Genomic DNA, 15,788 nt, shown 5'->3' on the forward strand with positions numbered 1-15,788 from the left:
CTGAGACCCTCTAATCCAGGCAACATCCTGGTAAAACTCCTCTGCACCTTCCCCAAAGCCCCCCAATCCTTACTCCAAATGCTGCACATAATGCATCACTACAGAGAAACTAAACACTGCTCATTGACAAGATTCAGCGGGTCACTCCGCCCATGTGGAGAGTGATGGAGGTTGGTGACTTTACTTAGACACAGAGACCCACCATGAACCTTCTTTCTCTGGTCACAGACTCTGCCTGACCCATTGGACAGTTGCAGCAGGGTTAGTTTAGTTTAATTAAGAGGATCTGTGCGGAAACAGGCCCTTCAGCCCACCGAGTCCGTGCCGACCAGCAATCTCCGCATACTAATACTATCCTACACACTAATGACAATTTATAATTTATCAGGCCAATTATCCTACAAACCTGGCGTGTGGGACAGTGCCAGAGACCTGGGTTTGATTCTGACCACGGGTGCTGTCGTGAATTTTCTTCAGGGGCCCCAGTTTCCTCCCACGCTCCAAAGATGTACAGGTTTGGAGGTTTGGCTCCTGTGAATTGCCCCAAGTGTGTAGGATAGAGTTAGTGCAGATCACTGGTCAGCATGGACCCGGTGGGCTGAAGGGCTCGTTGTAAACTAAACTAAACTAAAGGTTATTGGGGAACGAGGGAGAGTGGAGAAGCTGGAATTTAAAACGTCTTTCTGATTCTGTTTGCGTAGAAAGTGTCAGGGCCAGAGGAGGCCATTTGAACTGTCCAGTTCCACAATGTCCGCCCACAATGTCCGCAGCCTTGCACCTCATAACGCCACGTCCTGGGCCTCCTGGCATCTGTCTATCCCAGTCACTGTGACTGTGAGTGGCCTCCTAGAGGTGACTCTCACAGGAGGGACTGCAGTTGAGAAGGAGGGCAGCGGAGGGTGTGGGAAGGAACTGCAGATACTGGTTTAAACCGAAGATAGGCACAAAATGCTGGGGTAACTCAGTGGGACAGGCAGCATCTCTGGTGAAAAGGAATAGGTGATATTTTGGGTTGAGCCCCCTCGTCAGGCTGAGGGTCTCGGTGTGGCTGCATAACCTGGGGCTGGGGATAGGCGATAGGTGAATGGCCACGGCTCCAGCGTGGTGCTCGGCAGGCCCATGGATCTGTGTGCAGCACAGATACAGAGTAACGGTGTGACCCTCTGGCCCACAGGGGAGATGGTGCGGCAGGCCCGGGTACTGGCCCAGGCCACGTCAGACCTGGTCAACGCCATGCGGTCCGATGCAGAGGCGGAGAGTGACGTGGACAACTCCAAGAAGCTGCTGGCAGCGGCCAAGCTGCTGGCTGACTCCACCGCCAGGATGGTGGAAGCGGCAAAGGTAACACACCCCTCTCTCACTGGCTGTAGTAGGGGCAAAAGGATGGACATGTGATAGGTGGATACCGGTGATGGGCCGGTGGGGGGGGGGGGGGGGGGGGGGGCAGTTGGCATAGTCAGGTGGATGCCGTAAGTGACTAAGGCTAGAGATAGAAAGGAGACAAAAACATTGTCAATTGAGGCTAGAATAGGAGGAATGACAAAGGTTGAGGTTTATTGTTGTCATAAGATGCAATACGATAGAAATGTATTCATCCCAGGAGGGAAATCAGTTATAATACACAAGAGAGCAAAACACAACTGGATAAAATGTGTGTGGGAAGGAACTGCAGATGCTGATTTAAACCAAAGATAGACACAAAAAGCTGGAGTAACTTAGCGGGACAGGCAGCATCTCTGGAGAGAAGGAATGGGTGACGTTTTGAGTCGCGACCCTTCAGTACAGTTCAAACGTGTCCTCATGAGTACTGAGGTACAGTGACAGGGAGGGGGTGGGGGGGGTGGTGAGTGGGGTGCGATAGTGAGGGAAAATTGGAGTGCACATTGGAGTGGGGATGGGGTTGGGAAAAGAGAGAGAGGGGGTGCTGTTACTTCAATTTTGAGCGTTCAATGTTTATACGGTGAGGTTGTGGGCTACTAGGCGGAATCTGCGGCGGGCCAAAGCGCCCGTTTCCATGCTGTATGACTCTATGATGGGAGGTGGAGTTGAGACATACAAACTGTGAGGAAGCATGAGGAACTCCTCCCCTTGGCAGTGGCTGAAGGTTAAGGTGAGTGTTTGTAGAGGTGGGGGAACTGCAAAGATCTTGATGGGATTCTTGATGGAATATAGATATTTCCAGTTAGATATTTTAATCCTCTTGCAGTCTACCCTCTCCCTCAACTGCACACTTCCTCATCTTTGCTCAGTATTCCCTCCTCACTCACACTCCGTCTGCAAGTTCTGAGGTTGTCCCCAGCCACTGCAGCCTGTGCTGGGAGGAATAGTGTATCAAATCATGAGAGGAATTGATCGGGTAGATGCGCAGAGTCTCTTGCCCAGAGTAGGGGAATCGAGGACCAGAGGACATAGGTTTAAGGTGAAGGGGAAAAGATTTAATAGGAATCCAAGGGATAACATTTTCACACGATGGGTGGTGGGTGTATGGAACAAGCTGCCAGAGGAGGTAGTTGAGGCAGGGACTATCCCAACATTTAAGAAACAATTAGACAGGTACATGCTTTTAAATAAAACAAACTACCTGAAACACTAACAGAATCAACTATTACGCTTATTCCAAAAAAAGATAAAGATTTAGAAGATTCGGGATCATATAGAGCTATATCACTTTTAAATACAGATCAGAAAATCTTGGCAAAGACTTTAGCAAGAAGATTAAGCAAATATATTAGTAAATTGATAAACCCTGATCAAACGGGGTTTATACCCAAAAGATACTCATTTCATAATTTGAGACGTCTGTTTAATATGATGTACTCGCATAAAGTAGAGGAAGAAGATATATCAGCTATTTCTTTGGATGTAGAGAAAGGATTTGATCAGGTAGAGTGGCAATACTTATATAAAGTACTACAAAAATTTAATATGGGAGAGAATTTTATAACAAGGGTAAAATTATTGTATGATAAACCGATGGCAAGAATTTTAACTAACAACATGTTATCTCAAAAATTTCAACTATCAAGGGGTAATAGGCAGGGATGTGCGTTATCACCCCTGCTATTTGCCCTTATAAGAATTCATCCGAATATTCAGGGCTATAATACCAGGGACTGGAATAAAATCTCTTTATATGCAGACGATATACTTTTATATATTACAAAGTCACAAACGAGCATACCAAATTTATTACATTTAATAGAGGAATTTGGGTCTTTTTCTGGATATAGAATAAACTGGAATAAAAGTGAAATCATGACATTAAAACCTCAAGAACCTACACACTTATTGAAGTTCCCCTTTAAAATCGCAACAGAAAAATTTAAATATTTGGGTATTCAGATTACTAGAAAATATAAAGCATTATTCAACGCTAATTTCATACCTTTATTAAATAAACTTAATACGCTGATTAAATTTTGGAAAACACTTCCTTTATCATTATTAGGTAGAATAAATGCAATTAAAAATGATCTTCCTACCACAATTACTATACCTATTTCAGTCTATACCGGTATATATACAAAAATATATATTTTTTAAATTAGATTCCAATATTACTAATTTTGTTTGGGACTATAGATCACATAGAATTACAAAAAAACACTTATGTAAACTAAAAGAGGTCGAGGGACTTTCACTTCCGAATTTTATGTATTATTACTGGGCAGTGCATATTAAAAATATAATTTGTTAGTTGGATAGTTCTACCCAACAGACAGAATGGATAAAAATGGAGAAAGAGGATTGTCATCCTTGTAATATAGGAACGATCCTCTTCTCCCCGAAAAAACTGAATAACACAATATATAAGAAGAACCCAATTATATATGGTACAATAAGAATTTGGAAACAAATAAAATTATCTTTAAAACTAAGAAATTTATAATTGTTAATACCAATGGCGAATAACCCTTTATTTAAACCATCTCTTATTGATAAAACATATAACCAATGGGAAAGTCTCGGAATTAGAAGGATCGGGGATATGTGCGAAATGGGAAACCTAATATCATTCCAACGATTACAATTAAAATTTAAACTGAAAAACAACCAATATTTTAAATATCTTCAGATTTGCGATTTCATGAAAAAATATATACAAGGATATCAAAAAATAACTCCTGAATTATTGGAAGAAGCAATGAATATTGAAGCTGACTCTCAAAAATTAATATCATATTTATATAATAGTATTCTAAATATAGACCTACCATCGACAGAGGTACTTAGAGAAGAGTGGGAACGGGAACTAATGATAAAAATTACGAAGGTTACATGGGAAAAGTATTTGATATATATTCACAAATGTTCGATTAATGTAAGACATAATCTAATTCAATTTAAAATTTTACATAGATTATATTATTCAAAAACAAGATTGAACAAATTTTATCCAAATATATCCCCCACTTGTGATAAATGTCTATCCCAAAACACAACTATAACACACTCCTTAGTCTCCTGCACAAAACTTTATAGATTTTGGAGTGATATTTTCAAAATATTTACAAAATTATTCAAGATAAGAATGGAACCTAATACTGAAATGATTATATTTGGCGTAATGGAAGATGGGAATAAATTGAACACATCTCAAAATTTATTTTTTAACTATGGTTTAATAATAGCAAAAAAATTAATACTTAAATTTTGGAAAAATACATCAATACCAACGCTTAAAATGTGGATTGCAAATATGTTGGACCGCACATCTTGAGGAATTGCGATTCCTCCTAATGGATAAATTAGACCAATTCATAACGAGTTGGTCTCCATTTGTCGTCTTCTTGGAATCATCTGGTGCAACACAATTGTAAAAACTAACTGTTTCAGGACTGGATGAGGGTTGGTCAAGATTATAAGCAATGATCTCCTTTTTTTTTTTTCATTATGTCTTATTCTCTTTTTTCTATTTATTTTCCTCAACTTTCTCCACTCATTTGTCTTTCTTCTTTTTCTTCACACACTATATATCTCACGCTTTTCTATCCTTTTCTATCTAATTTATTTTTCTTATTCTAATCTTTCTTTAATATAACAAAAAAAAACAAAAGAAGCTGTACATAAAATGTATTATGCAATATATATTAGGCACTTTGGTGCCATATGATTGTACTTACTTCTAATAAAATAAAATATTAAAAAAAAAAGACAAGTACATGGATAAGACAGGTTTGGAGGGATATGGACCAAACACTGGCAGGTGGGACTAGTGTAGCTGTAATTGTCATGGTGAGTGTAGGCCCAGAGCGTTTGACGGCATTGGGCCTGAACTCGATGGAGTTTAGAAGGATGAGGGAGTATCTCATTGAAATTTACCGAATAGTGAAGGGCCTGGATTGAGTGGGTGTGGAGAGGATATTTCCATTAGTGGGAGAGTCGAGGACCAGATGACACAGCCTCTGAATAAACAATAGATAATAGGTGCAGTAGGCCATTCGGCCCTTCGAGCCATTCAATGTGATCATCCCCAATCAGTACCGCGTTCCTGCCTTCTCTCCATATCCCCTGACTCCGCTATTTTTAAGAGCCCTATCTAGCTCTCTCCTGAAAGCATCCAGAGAACCGGCCTCCACCGCCCTCTGAGGCAGAGAATTCCACAGACTCACCACTCTCTGTGAGAAAAAGTGTTTCCTCGTCTCCGTTCTAAATGGCTTACTCCTTATTTTTAAACTGTGGCCCCTGGTTCTGGACTCCCCCAACATCGGGAACATGTTTCCTGCCTCTAGCGTGTCCAAACCCTTAACAATCTTATATGTTTCAATGAGTACCCTCTCGTCCTTCTAAACTCCAGAGTGTACAAGCCCAGCTGCTCCATTCTCTCAGCATATGACAGTCCCTCCATCCCGAGAATAAAAAGACTTACCTTAAGAAAGGAGATGAGAAATCACTTTACCAGAGGGAGGTGAATCTGTGGAATTCATTGCCACAGACGCCAGTGAAGGCCAAGTCAATGGGCATTTTTAACGTAGAGATTGATGGGCCGAATGGCTTAATTCTGGTCCTATGCATTATGGAGATGTGACATTGCATTTTTTCCCTAAATTAATGGAATGCGATTTTAATAAGCATTCAAAATATATGGAAAATCAGTTTCAGATTGACACTGATTAACGACGAAAGCCCTGGGAGACTACCTGCCAAGGTCAAGTTGGTAGCTAGGACGGAGGATGTGACCCCATCACAGTGTTCTGCAAGGCCGGTACCTGTAGCCATGAAAGAGAATGTCATTAATGGTCTCCTGAAGCTGGTTGAGCAAGACATCTTATCTAAAGTCGAAGAACCAACTGAATGGTGTAGCAGGCTGGTGGTTGCTGAGAAAAAGGACAGCACAGCGTTGAGGTTCTGCATAGATCCTAGATCCCCCAACAAAGTCCTGAAAAGGAAGATCCACAGACTACCAGTCATAGAGGATGTACTCCCTGAGCTGTCCAAGGCAAAGATTTTCTCCAAATTCGATCTGATGTCAGGATACCTTCACTGCGAACTAGATGAGGAGAGCAGTTTCCTAACAACCCTGAACACCCCTTTTGGGAGATATCGCTGGAAGAGGTTGCCATTTGGACTGAAAGTAAGTGCAGAGATCTTTCAGAAGAAGCTGCAACAAGCCCTAGATGGAGGAAAGGGAGTGGAGTGTGTTGCAGATCACATCATCCTATTCGGAGTAGGGGACACCAGAGAAGATGCAGAAAGGAATCACAATGCAAGACTGCAAGATCTTCTTCAGGGACAGAGGCATCAAGCTGAACCGGAAGAAGTCGGCAGTGAAAACTACATGTATCACATTTCTAGGACATATAATTACAGATCGTGGCCTGAAACCGGATCCGAAGAAGATCCACGCTATCCTAGAGATGCCCAACCCAACCCAACCCAACCCAACAGAAACCCAAAGATTACAAGGCAGTGTAAACTACTTGGCAAGATTCCTGTCAATGTTGTCGGACACATTCGAGCCTTTGAGGAGATTGACCCACAAGGAAGCAGATTGGGAATGGTCATCAGAACATGACATGGCAATGTCAAAGATCAAGGAGCTGTGACAACGGCACCTATCCTGGCGTACTACACACCAGACGAACAGCTGACGCGATGCAAGCAAGGCAGGTCTAGGTGCAACACTTATGCAGAAGGGACAACCACTGTCGTATGTGAGTTGAGCATTGACGCCAACCGAGCAGAGATATGCTCAGGTTGAGAAGGAGGCACTAGCAATAGTGTTTGCCCTTGAGCGCTTCCATCAGTACACCTACGGACAGTGAGTGATCGTGGAGTGACCACAAGCCACTGGAAGTCATCATCAAAAAGCTTCTGCATACAGCACCAAGACGTCTTGATGGCATGATGATGAGGATTCTACACTATGACATCGAGATCAAATAGATAAAGGGAAAAGACACGCATCTAGCAGATTTTCTCTCCCGAGCACCTCCCTGACATCACAGGGTCAACCAGATTCACTGATGTCAATGCAGTTGAGTCCTTGAGCATGGGAGAGGACAAGGTCAAACGCATCCAAGCCCACACCAGGAAAGTTGAAACACTACAAACAGTTATGAGAGTAATCCAAAATGGATGGCCAGAACACAAGGCAGAAATTCAAGAGGCAGCACAACCGTACTTCAACGTCAGAGACGAGTTGAGTGTACAAGACGGCCTAGTATTTAGAGGAGCGAGAGTTGTAATCCCTGTCACTCTATGTAGAGATATGAAGGAGACACTCCACACCTCTCACCTGGGAGTGGAAGGAACCCTCAGACGTGTTGGAGAATACATTTTCTGGCCCGGAATGAACTCTGATGTGAAATAGTTCATTTCAAACCTGAAGCCTGCAGGAAACTCTGGTGCCCCATCACCTCCCACATCGACCATGGGAGAAAGTGGGAATCAATATGTTTGATCTTGAGGGAAAGCACTATTTAATCACAGTGGACTATCTATCTAATTTCTGGGAGATAGACAGACTGTACGACCTCAGCAGCAGGACAATCATTGTTAAACTCAAGAACCACTTCGCAAGTTACGGAATTCCCAGCACCGTGGTAAGTGACAGCGGGACACAGTTCTCATCAGAAGAGTTCGCCAATTTTGCCAGGAAATGGGAATTTGACCACTACACAATTTCTCCAAGACATAGCCAGGCTAACGGTAAGATGGAATCGGCAGTCAAGGCAGCTAAGCAAGTACTGATGAAAACCACTCACTCCAAGACACATGTCTACTTGGCAATACTGGAATTGCGCAACACCCCTGCGCAAAGAGTGAACAGTAGTCCTGCACAAAGTCTACATGGAAGGAGAACAAGGATGACACTTCCAACTACATCTAACCTCCACAAACCACGTAGTGCTGAGATACTCACAGAAGAGAGGAAAAAGATGAAGGATTTGCAAGGAAAACAGTCAAAAATCTACAACCGACGTGCCAAGGATCTACCAATCCTGGAGGAAGGTGATGCCGTAAGACTCAAACCCTACAAACTAGGAGACACCATATGGCAGAGAGCAACAGTTCAGAAATGACTGGATGAGAGATTATACGAAGTTGAGGTCAGGACTTCTAATCCGACGCAATCGAGTGGATCTGAAGAAAACCGGAGAACAACCTCCTCACATAACTCCAGAGAAACCACCAGACGTGGAGAAGACTGGACACCTTTACAACCTCAGCTGACATGGAAAAGACCAACACAACATGCATCACCGGAAAAAGATGTAACTCGTGAAACTCTTAACACAGAGAAATCAAAACAAAACAAAAGTGACACAAGAGAAGAAACGAAGTGATGCACAGAATGTACCTACTGAAAAGAAAGACAAGTGTGACTGATTGAAATTGTGAAACAAGACAGAACAGTTGTTTACTCTGTATGCCTGTGCCACGGGATTCACGGGAACTCTGAGTTAAGTCTGCCTGCGCTATGCCACTCTTTTTAAACTGTTTTCCCCCTCTGACTCACTTCTAACTCTCCTCCCACCCGGGCTAGAGCCAATCAGTGTTTTTTCGTGCTTCTCTTTGCTGCTGTTTCTTCAAAAAGCACGGGAGCTCTGAGTTCAACTGTGAGGAGGATGCTATAAGAATGCAGGGTGACTTGTCAAGTTGGGAGAAGGGGAGAAGTACAACGGGATCTGGGGGTCATTGTTCATCAGTCAATGAAAGTAAGCATGCAGGTACAGCAAGCAGTGAAGAAAGCAAATGGCATGTTGGCCTTTATAACAAGAAGAGTTGAGTATAGGAGGAAAGAGGTCCTTCTGCAGTTATACAGAGCCCTAGTGAGACCACACCTGGAGTATTGTGTGCAGTTTTGGTCCCCTCATTTGAGGAAGGACATTCTTGCTATTGAGGGAGTGCAGCATAGGTTTACAAGGTTAATTCCCGGGATGGCGGGACTGTCATATGCTGAGAGAATGGAGCGGCTGGGCTTGTACACTCTGCAGTTTAGAAGGATGAGAGGGTATCTTATTGAAACATATAAGATTATTAAGGGTTTGGACACGCTAGAGGCAGGAAACATGTTGCCGATGTTGGGGGAGTCCAGAACCAGGGTCCACTAAGAATAAGGGGTAAGCCATTTAGAATGGAGACGAGGAAACACTTTTTCTCACAGATAGTAGTGAGTGTGTAGAATTCTCTGCCTCTGAGGGCAGTGGAGGGTGGAGGCCGGTTCTCTGGATGCTTTCAAGAGAGAGCTAGATAGAGGTCTTAAAAGATAGCAGAGTCAGGGGATATGGGGAGAAGGCAGGAACAGGGTACTGATTGGGGATGATCAGCCATGATCACATTGAATGGTGGTGCTGGCTCGAAGGGCTGAATGGCACCTATTGTCTATTGTCTATTTTCTATTGAATGGAAATATATCAAACATGGGAACGGCTACAGGTCCAGTCTGATTGCAGACTTTATGTGTTTATGAGCCCTTGTGATTTTGATTGGAGTCATTGAGTTTGTGTGGACGTTCCAACTCTCCCGTTGGCCTGTGGCCAGGATCAGGGAGTTATTTACTTTGGCCACTGCTTCCAGGCAGACTGGTTCATACGGAGTTGAAGCAGAACTTTAATGGGAAATTGTTTCAGCTGCCCTGGTGCTAATCTAAAGTTTCCTGGGGGGGCTAGTGGTGGGATAGGAGGGGGAGGGTTCCTGTGAAATTCTCCTGCCCACCCCTTCAAACCAGCCTGCCTTGTTCTTCCCACGGTTCATGTGTGCAATGTGACAGATTGACCGTGCCAATTACAAGGTGTTTCACCCACTGAACGAGGGCGGAACCACAGGCAGTCAGCTCTGTTTAGCTCAGTTTAGAGATACAGCGTGGAAACAGGCCCTTCGGCCCACTGAGTCCGCACAGACCAGCGATCTCCACACACTAGCACTATCCTACACACACTAAGGAGAATGTACAATTTGAACAAGCTAATTAACCTACAAACCTGCACGTCTTTGTAGTGTGAGGGGAAACTGGAGATCCCTGGAGAAACCTCATGCAGGTCACGGGGAGAACGTACAAACTCCGTACAGCCATCGCCCGTAATCAGGATCGAAGCCGGATCTCTGGCGCTATAAGGCAGCAACTACCGCTGCGCCACCGTGCCGTCCACTGCTCTGGGTTGTGTTTCTGTATCACCAGCCTCTCGAACCTCCTTCACCGTTCAATGAGTTCCTGGCTGATCCAATCTTGCCTTCACTTCCCCAGCTCTCTCTCTAACCCCGATATCCTTGTATTTACATATTCAGCAGTCGTCTCCTTGAATAAATGTGCAAACTTCATCTCTGCAGCTCTCGGCTTTAGAGAATTCCAGATTGGTCATCCTCATCTCCTCTCCCTGACACTATTCCCCTTGGTCAGGGAAAACAGCCACAACATCCCCCTGCCAATCTCCCTCACTATCCCATCTCCCCCCTCCCGTCAACTTCCGACACCATCCACCCTGCTAGAACCGCTGCCTCACAGCGCCAGAGACCCAAGTTCACTCCTGACCTCCGGTGCTGTCTACATGGAGTTTGCACGTTCTCCCTGTGACTGAACGTGTTTCTTCCAGGCGATGCCGTTTCCTCCCACATCCCGACACCTGTGATCGTCGGGTAATTTTTTCTCTGAATTGCCCCTAGTGTGCAGGGAGCGGGAAGACAGAACTAGTGTGAGCGGGTGAGTGGAGATCAGCGTGGCCTCAGGCCTGGTTCCATGTTGTAGCAATCATTCAATCTCCCTCTGCGTCACCGTTCATTACATGCGTAAGAAAGAACTGCAGATGCTGTTTTAAATGGAAGGTAGACACAAAATGCTGGAGTAACTCAGAGAGTGAGGCAGCATCTCTGGAGAGAAGGAATGGGTGACGTTTCTGGTCGAGACCCTTCTTCAGGTTGATGTCAGGGCAGGGGGTGGGACGTATAGAATGTAGGCGGAAACAGTTAGACAGGTGGGAGAACTGGGAAGGGGATGGAGAGAGAGAAGTTAGAGAAGTCAATGTTCATACTGCTGGGGTGTAAACTAGCCAAGCGAAATATGAGGTGCTGTTCCTCCAATTTGCGCTGGGCCTCACTCTGACAATGGAGGAGGCCCAGGACAGAAAGGTCAGTGTGGGAATGGGAGGGGGAGTGAAAGTGCTGAGCAACTGGGAGATCAGGTAGGTTAAGGGACTGAGTATAGTGAAACGATCACCGTAGAGAAGTTGACACCTGGAACAGCTGATAAAGTAGGTATACCTGGATATACAGTAGATACTGTATCCGCTGTTCCAGGTGTCAACTTCTCTACATCGGCGAGACCAAGCGCAGGCTCGGCGATTGTTTAACCTACCTGATCTCCCGGTGGCTCAGCAGTTTAACTCCCCCTCCCATTCCCACACTGACCTTTCTGTCCTGGGCCTCCTCCACTGTCAGAATGAGGCCTAGCACAAATTGGAGGAGCAGCACCTCATATTTCGCTTGGGCAGCTTACACCCCAGCGGTATGAACATTGACTTCTCTAACTTCAAGTAGCCCTTGCTTTCCCTCTCTCTCCATCCCCTCCCCTTCCCAGTTCTCCCACCAGTCTTTCTGTCTCCGCCTACATTCTATCTCTGCCACGCCCCCTCCCCTGATGTCAGACTGAAGAAGGGTCTCGACACGAAGCATCACCTATTCCTTCTCTCCACAGATGCTGCCTGTCCCGCTGAGTGACTCCAGTATTTTGTGTCTACCGGTCATTACATGTTGCACGGCCGAACCTAAACGCAAACAATGTAAACTCCTTCACCACAGGTATCCAGTGGACGTTCTCTGCACTCTGCCTCAAATCCTGTGTTAAATATAGAAACCAAAACTATGTGCAGTGCTCCATGTACACCTCAGCCCACGCCCTGTAAACCTGCATCACCCTTCTCTGCTTTTCAACTACATTCATCTTGTGATAAATGCCAATCTTTCATTAGCCTGCCTATTATGTACTATACCGCAGGTGTTTACCAGATCCCTCTTTACCACAAAACCAGTCCATTATATTTCTTCCCTTTGAAGCGCAGTCTCATTTCTCACATTAGTTTAGTTTAGTGTCTGTGCCGACCAGCGATCCCCGCACATTAACACTATCCTACCCACACTAGGGACAATTTGCAATTTACAGAAGCCAATCAACCCACCAGAGATCCCGGAGAAATCCCATGCGGTCTCGGGGAAAACGTACAAACTCTGTAATCAGGATCAAATCCAGGTCTCTGGCGCTGTAAGGCAGCAACTGTATCGCTGTGCCACCGTCCCACCCTCTATTCCATCTGCCGACTTCTTCACCTATCCAGATCCCTTTGTAAGTTCCTGATGCTTTAGTTGCACCCGTTTAGCCCGTGCAGGTTTGTCTCCAGTTTGTCGCTTCAGCGGAGTCATCGATGGTCAATGGTCATGGTCCCACCACTGATCCTCCTGGCACCCATCAGGCACCAATTGCCAGTCACATTGTGACCCGTTTTCTTCCTTGTGTCCGGCCAACTTCTATATCACGTCTTTACGGTCGGTCAGTGACGGTTGACGGTCGGTGGTTGCAGAATTGGCCACTTCAGTTAGTCACTGTGGTACAGTTTCTGTCGTCAGTGTTGCCACGTGGAGGCTTCTGCTTGTATCCCTGTGGCCCGTTGAATCCATCCCATGCCCTATCAATGCCAATACAATGTTCCCAATCCTTAGCTCCCCGCTTTATTCCATCCCAGAAATCTCTAGTTTCTCAAATACTATTTTAGTTTCAAAAAACACATTGACTTACAGCATGGAAACAGGCACTTGATCCTCGCACTTCCAACACACGGGACAATTTACACAGGCCAATTAACCTATAAACCTTTGGGACGTGGGAGGAAACCGGAGAAAAACCACGCGGTCCCAGGGAGAAGGTGCAAACTCCACACATACAGAGATAGGCAAGGTATGGAGGGGTCATGTGCAGAAAGAGGAGATTAGTTTAATGTGGCATTGAGAGAGGCTGTGCTCAGCTGAAGTGTTGTGTGGACCTGGGTGGAGGGTACTGCACCGAGGAGGACCTGCCACTTGTGCGGGCTGGAAGAGTGTGTGTACCACGTGTCTATGGAGTGTAGGTACCACGTGTGTATGTGTATGGAGTGTGTGTACCACGTGTATATGGAGTGTGTGTACCACGTGTATATGGGGTGTGTGTACCACGTGTATATGGAGTGTGTGTACCACGTGTATATGGAGTGTGTGTACCACGTGTATATGGAGTGTGTGTACCACGTGTATATGGAGTGTGTGTACCACGTGTATATGGAGTGTGTGTACCACGTGTATATGGAGTGTGTGCACCACGTGTATATGGAGTGTGTGTACCACGTGTATATGGAGTGTGTGTACCACGTGTATATGGAGTGTGTGTACCACGTGTATATGGAGTGTGTGTACCACGTGTATATGGAGTGTGTGTACCACGTGTATATATGGAGTGTGTGTACCACGTGTATATGGAGTGTGTGAGGCTGCAGGCCTTGTCCCATTATCTAAAGGGGCTGCTCCTTGCCTTCTAGCTGCACTTCTCATCCACCATCCTCATCTTCAGGCACCCTGTGCGTAGGGGAGAGGGTAGGCCGAGGATGTCCTGGTTGTGTTGCTCCTGGGCCTGGCCAAGCTGGCCATCCACGAGTCACAGCGCCAGGCGGTGGAGGGCTCTGTGTCGTCCACGGGCACCCTGGGGGATTTCCGGGACCGCTGGGCACCGCGGAGGTTGAATGCATCTTTGACATGGAGTGTAACATAGCTGTATCGCAGTTTATTTAGTATATTTGTTTGTCTTGTATTATGGTGATGGGTGCTGGGTTGTTTTATTGTATTGTAAATATTATTTTTAATTAGTGAATAATTTTTTTGATCAAAAAAGAAGAAGTGGTGTGTGGAGGATAAGTGTGCGGCTTTGGCTCAAAAGGCTTCAATGAGGGGGTGAGAGGAGGTGCTGTTTCGTATGTGTGTTTGTCGTGCTTTTTCCTTCTCCGGGCTGCAGGGGTGGCGGGTAGAATGGTGCAAGAATCTGTTGCAGGGCATGGGAGGTCAGCTGATTTCAGCAGGTAGTTGCAGGCAGCTGGGAGCAACACAGCTTGGATGATGAGGGGAATTGAAACTCTAATCAGGAATAAGGAGACATGGGATAGGCAGCTGGGATCAAGAGTTGCTGAGGAGTTTCTGGAACTGAGGAGCAGACCCAAGGAAACAAGGAAGGTAAAAAGGATATAGCTGTGGCAGACAATATCAAGGAAAATACAAGAGATTTTATGTACATTATGGGAAAAAGAGTAACTAGAGAGGGAAAAGTGCCCTCGGAATCCAAAGTGGTTCTCTCTGTGTGGAACCAAAAGATGGGCAAGGTCCTCAAAGAGTGTTTCTCCTCTGTGTTTACTATGTGAAAAGATATGAAGACTGAGGAATGGGACAGTTACTGGAGACCGCGTGAGTCGAGGAGATGCTGGATGTCCTAATGCATGGGAAGGTAGATAAATCTCCCAGGCATGATCAGATATATGGAGGACACTGTGGGAAGCTGGGGAAGAAATTGCAGCTGTGCTGGCTAAGATTTATGAATCATCATTGGATACGGATGTGGTGCCACATGACTGGTGGGTGGCTAATGTTGTGCCTCCATTTAAGAAGGAAAAACCTGGGAACTATAGATCAATAGACAATAGACAACAGGTGCAGGAGTAGGCTATTTGGCCCTTCGAGCCAGCACCGCCATTCAATGTGATCATGGCTGATCATCCACAATCAGTACCCCGTTCCTGCCTTCTCCCCATATCCCCTGACTCCGCTATCTTTAAGAGCCCTATCTAGCTCTCTCTTGAAAGTATCCAGAGAACTGGCCTCCACCGCCCTCTGAGGCAGAGAATTCCACAGACTCACAACTCTGTGTGAAAATCAGTGAGCCTCACGTTACTGGAGAAAGTTCTGAGATAAGTTGAATATGCATTTTGATAAACAGGGGCTGATTAGTGTTAGTCAGCGTGGTTTTGTACGTGGGAGATAATGTCCTACGGATTTGATTTGAAGAACTAAAAAGGTTGATGAGTACAAAGACATAGATGTTGTCTATATGGACCTAAGTAATGCATATGATAAAATGAGAAATAGGCTGCCATGGAAGGTTACCTTACATATGATCCAGAGGGAGCTAGCTGACTGGACAGAGAATTGGCTTCATGGCAGGAAACACAAGGTGTTGGTGGAAGGTTGTTTGTCAGACTGGAGGCCTGTGACTAGTGGTGTGCCTCAGGGATCGGTCGTGGGCCTATAGCTGTTTGTGGTTTATCGCAATGATCTGGATGAGA

The 15,788-nt window shown here is 45.3% G+C and overlaps 1 protein-coding gene across 1 annotated transcript in view; it reads left to right on the top strand.

Moving 5' to 3' along the window:
- tln2b (talin 2b) overlaps positions 1-15,788 on the top strand; it is a 321,397-nt gene that overhangs the window by 173,116 nt on the left and 132,493 nt on the right. Inside the window, 1 exon segment of the mRNA XM_055662804.1 lies at positions 1,175-1,341. Coding sequence (XP_055518779.1) covers positions 1,175-1,341 — 167 coding nt within the window.

Source organism: Leucoraja erinacea, chromosome 36 (assembly GCF_028641065.1).
Source record: "Leucoraja erinacea ecotype New England chromosome 36, Leri_hhj_1, whole genome shotgun sequence".
Classification (NCBI taxonomy): Eukaryota; Metazoa; Chordata; class Chondrichthyes; order Rajiformes; family Rajidae; genus Leucoraja; species Leucoraja erinaceus.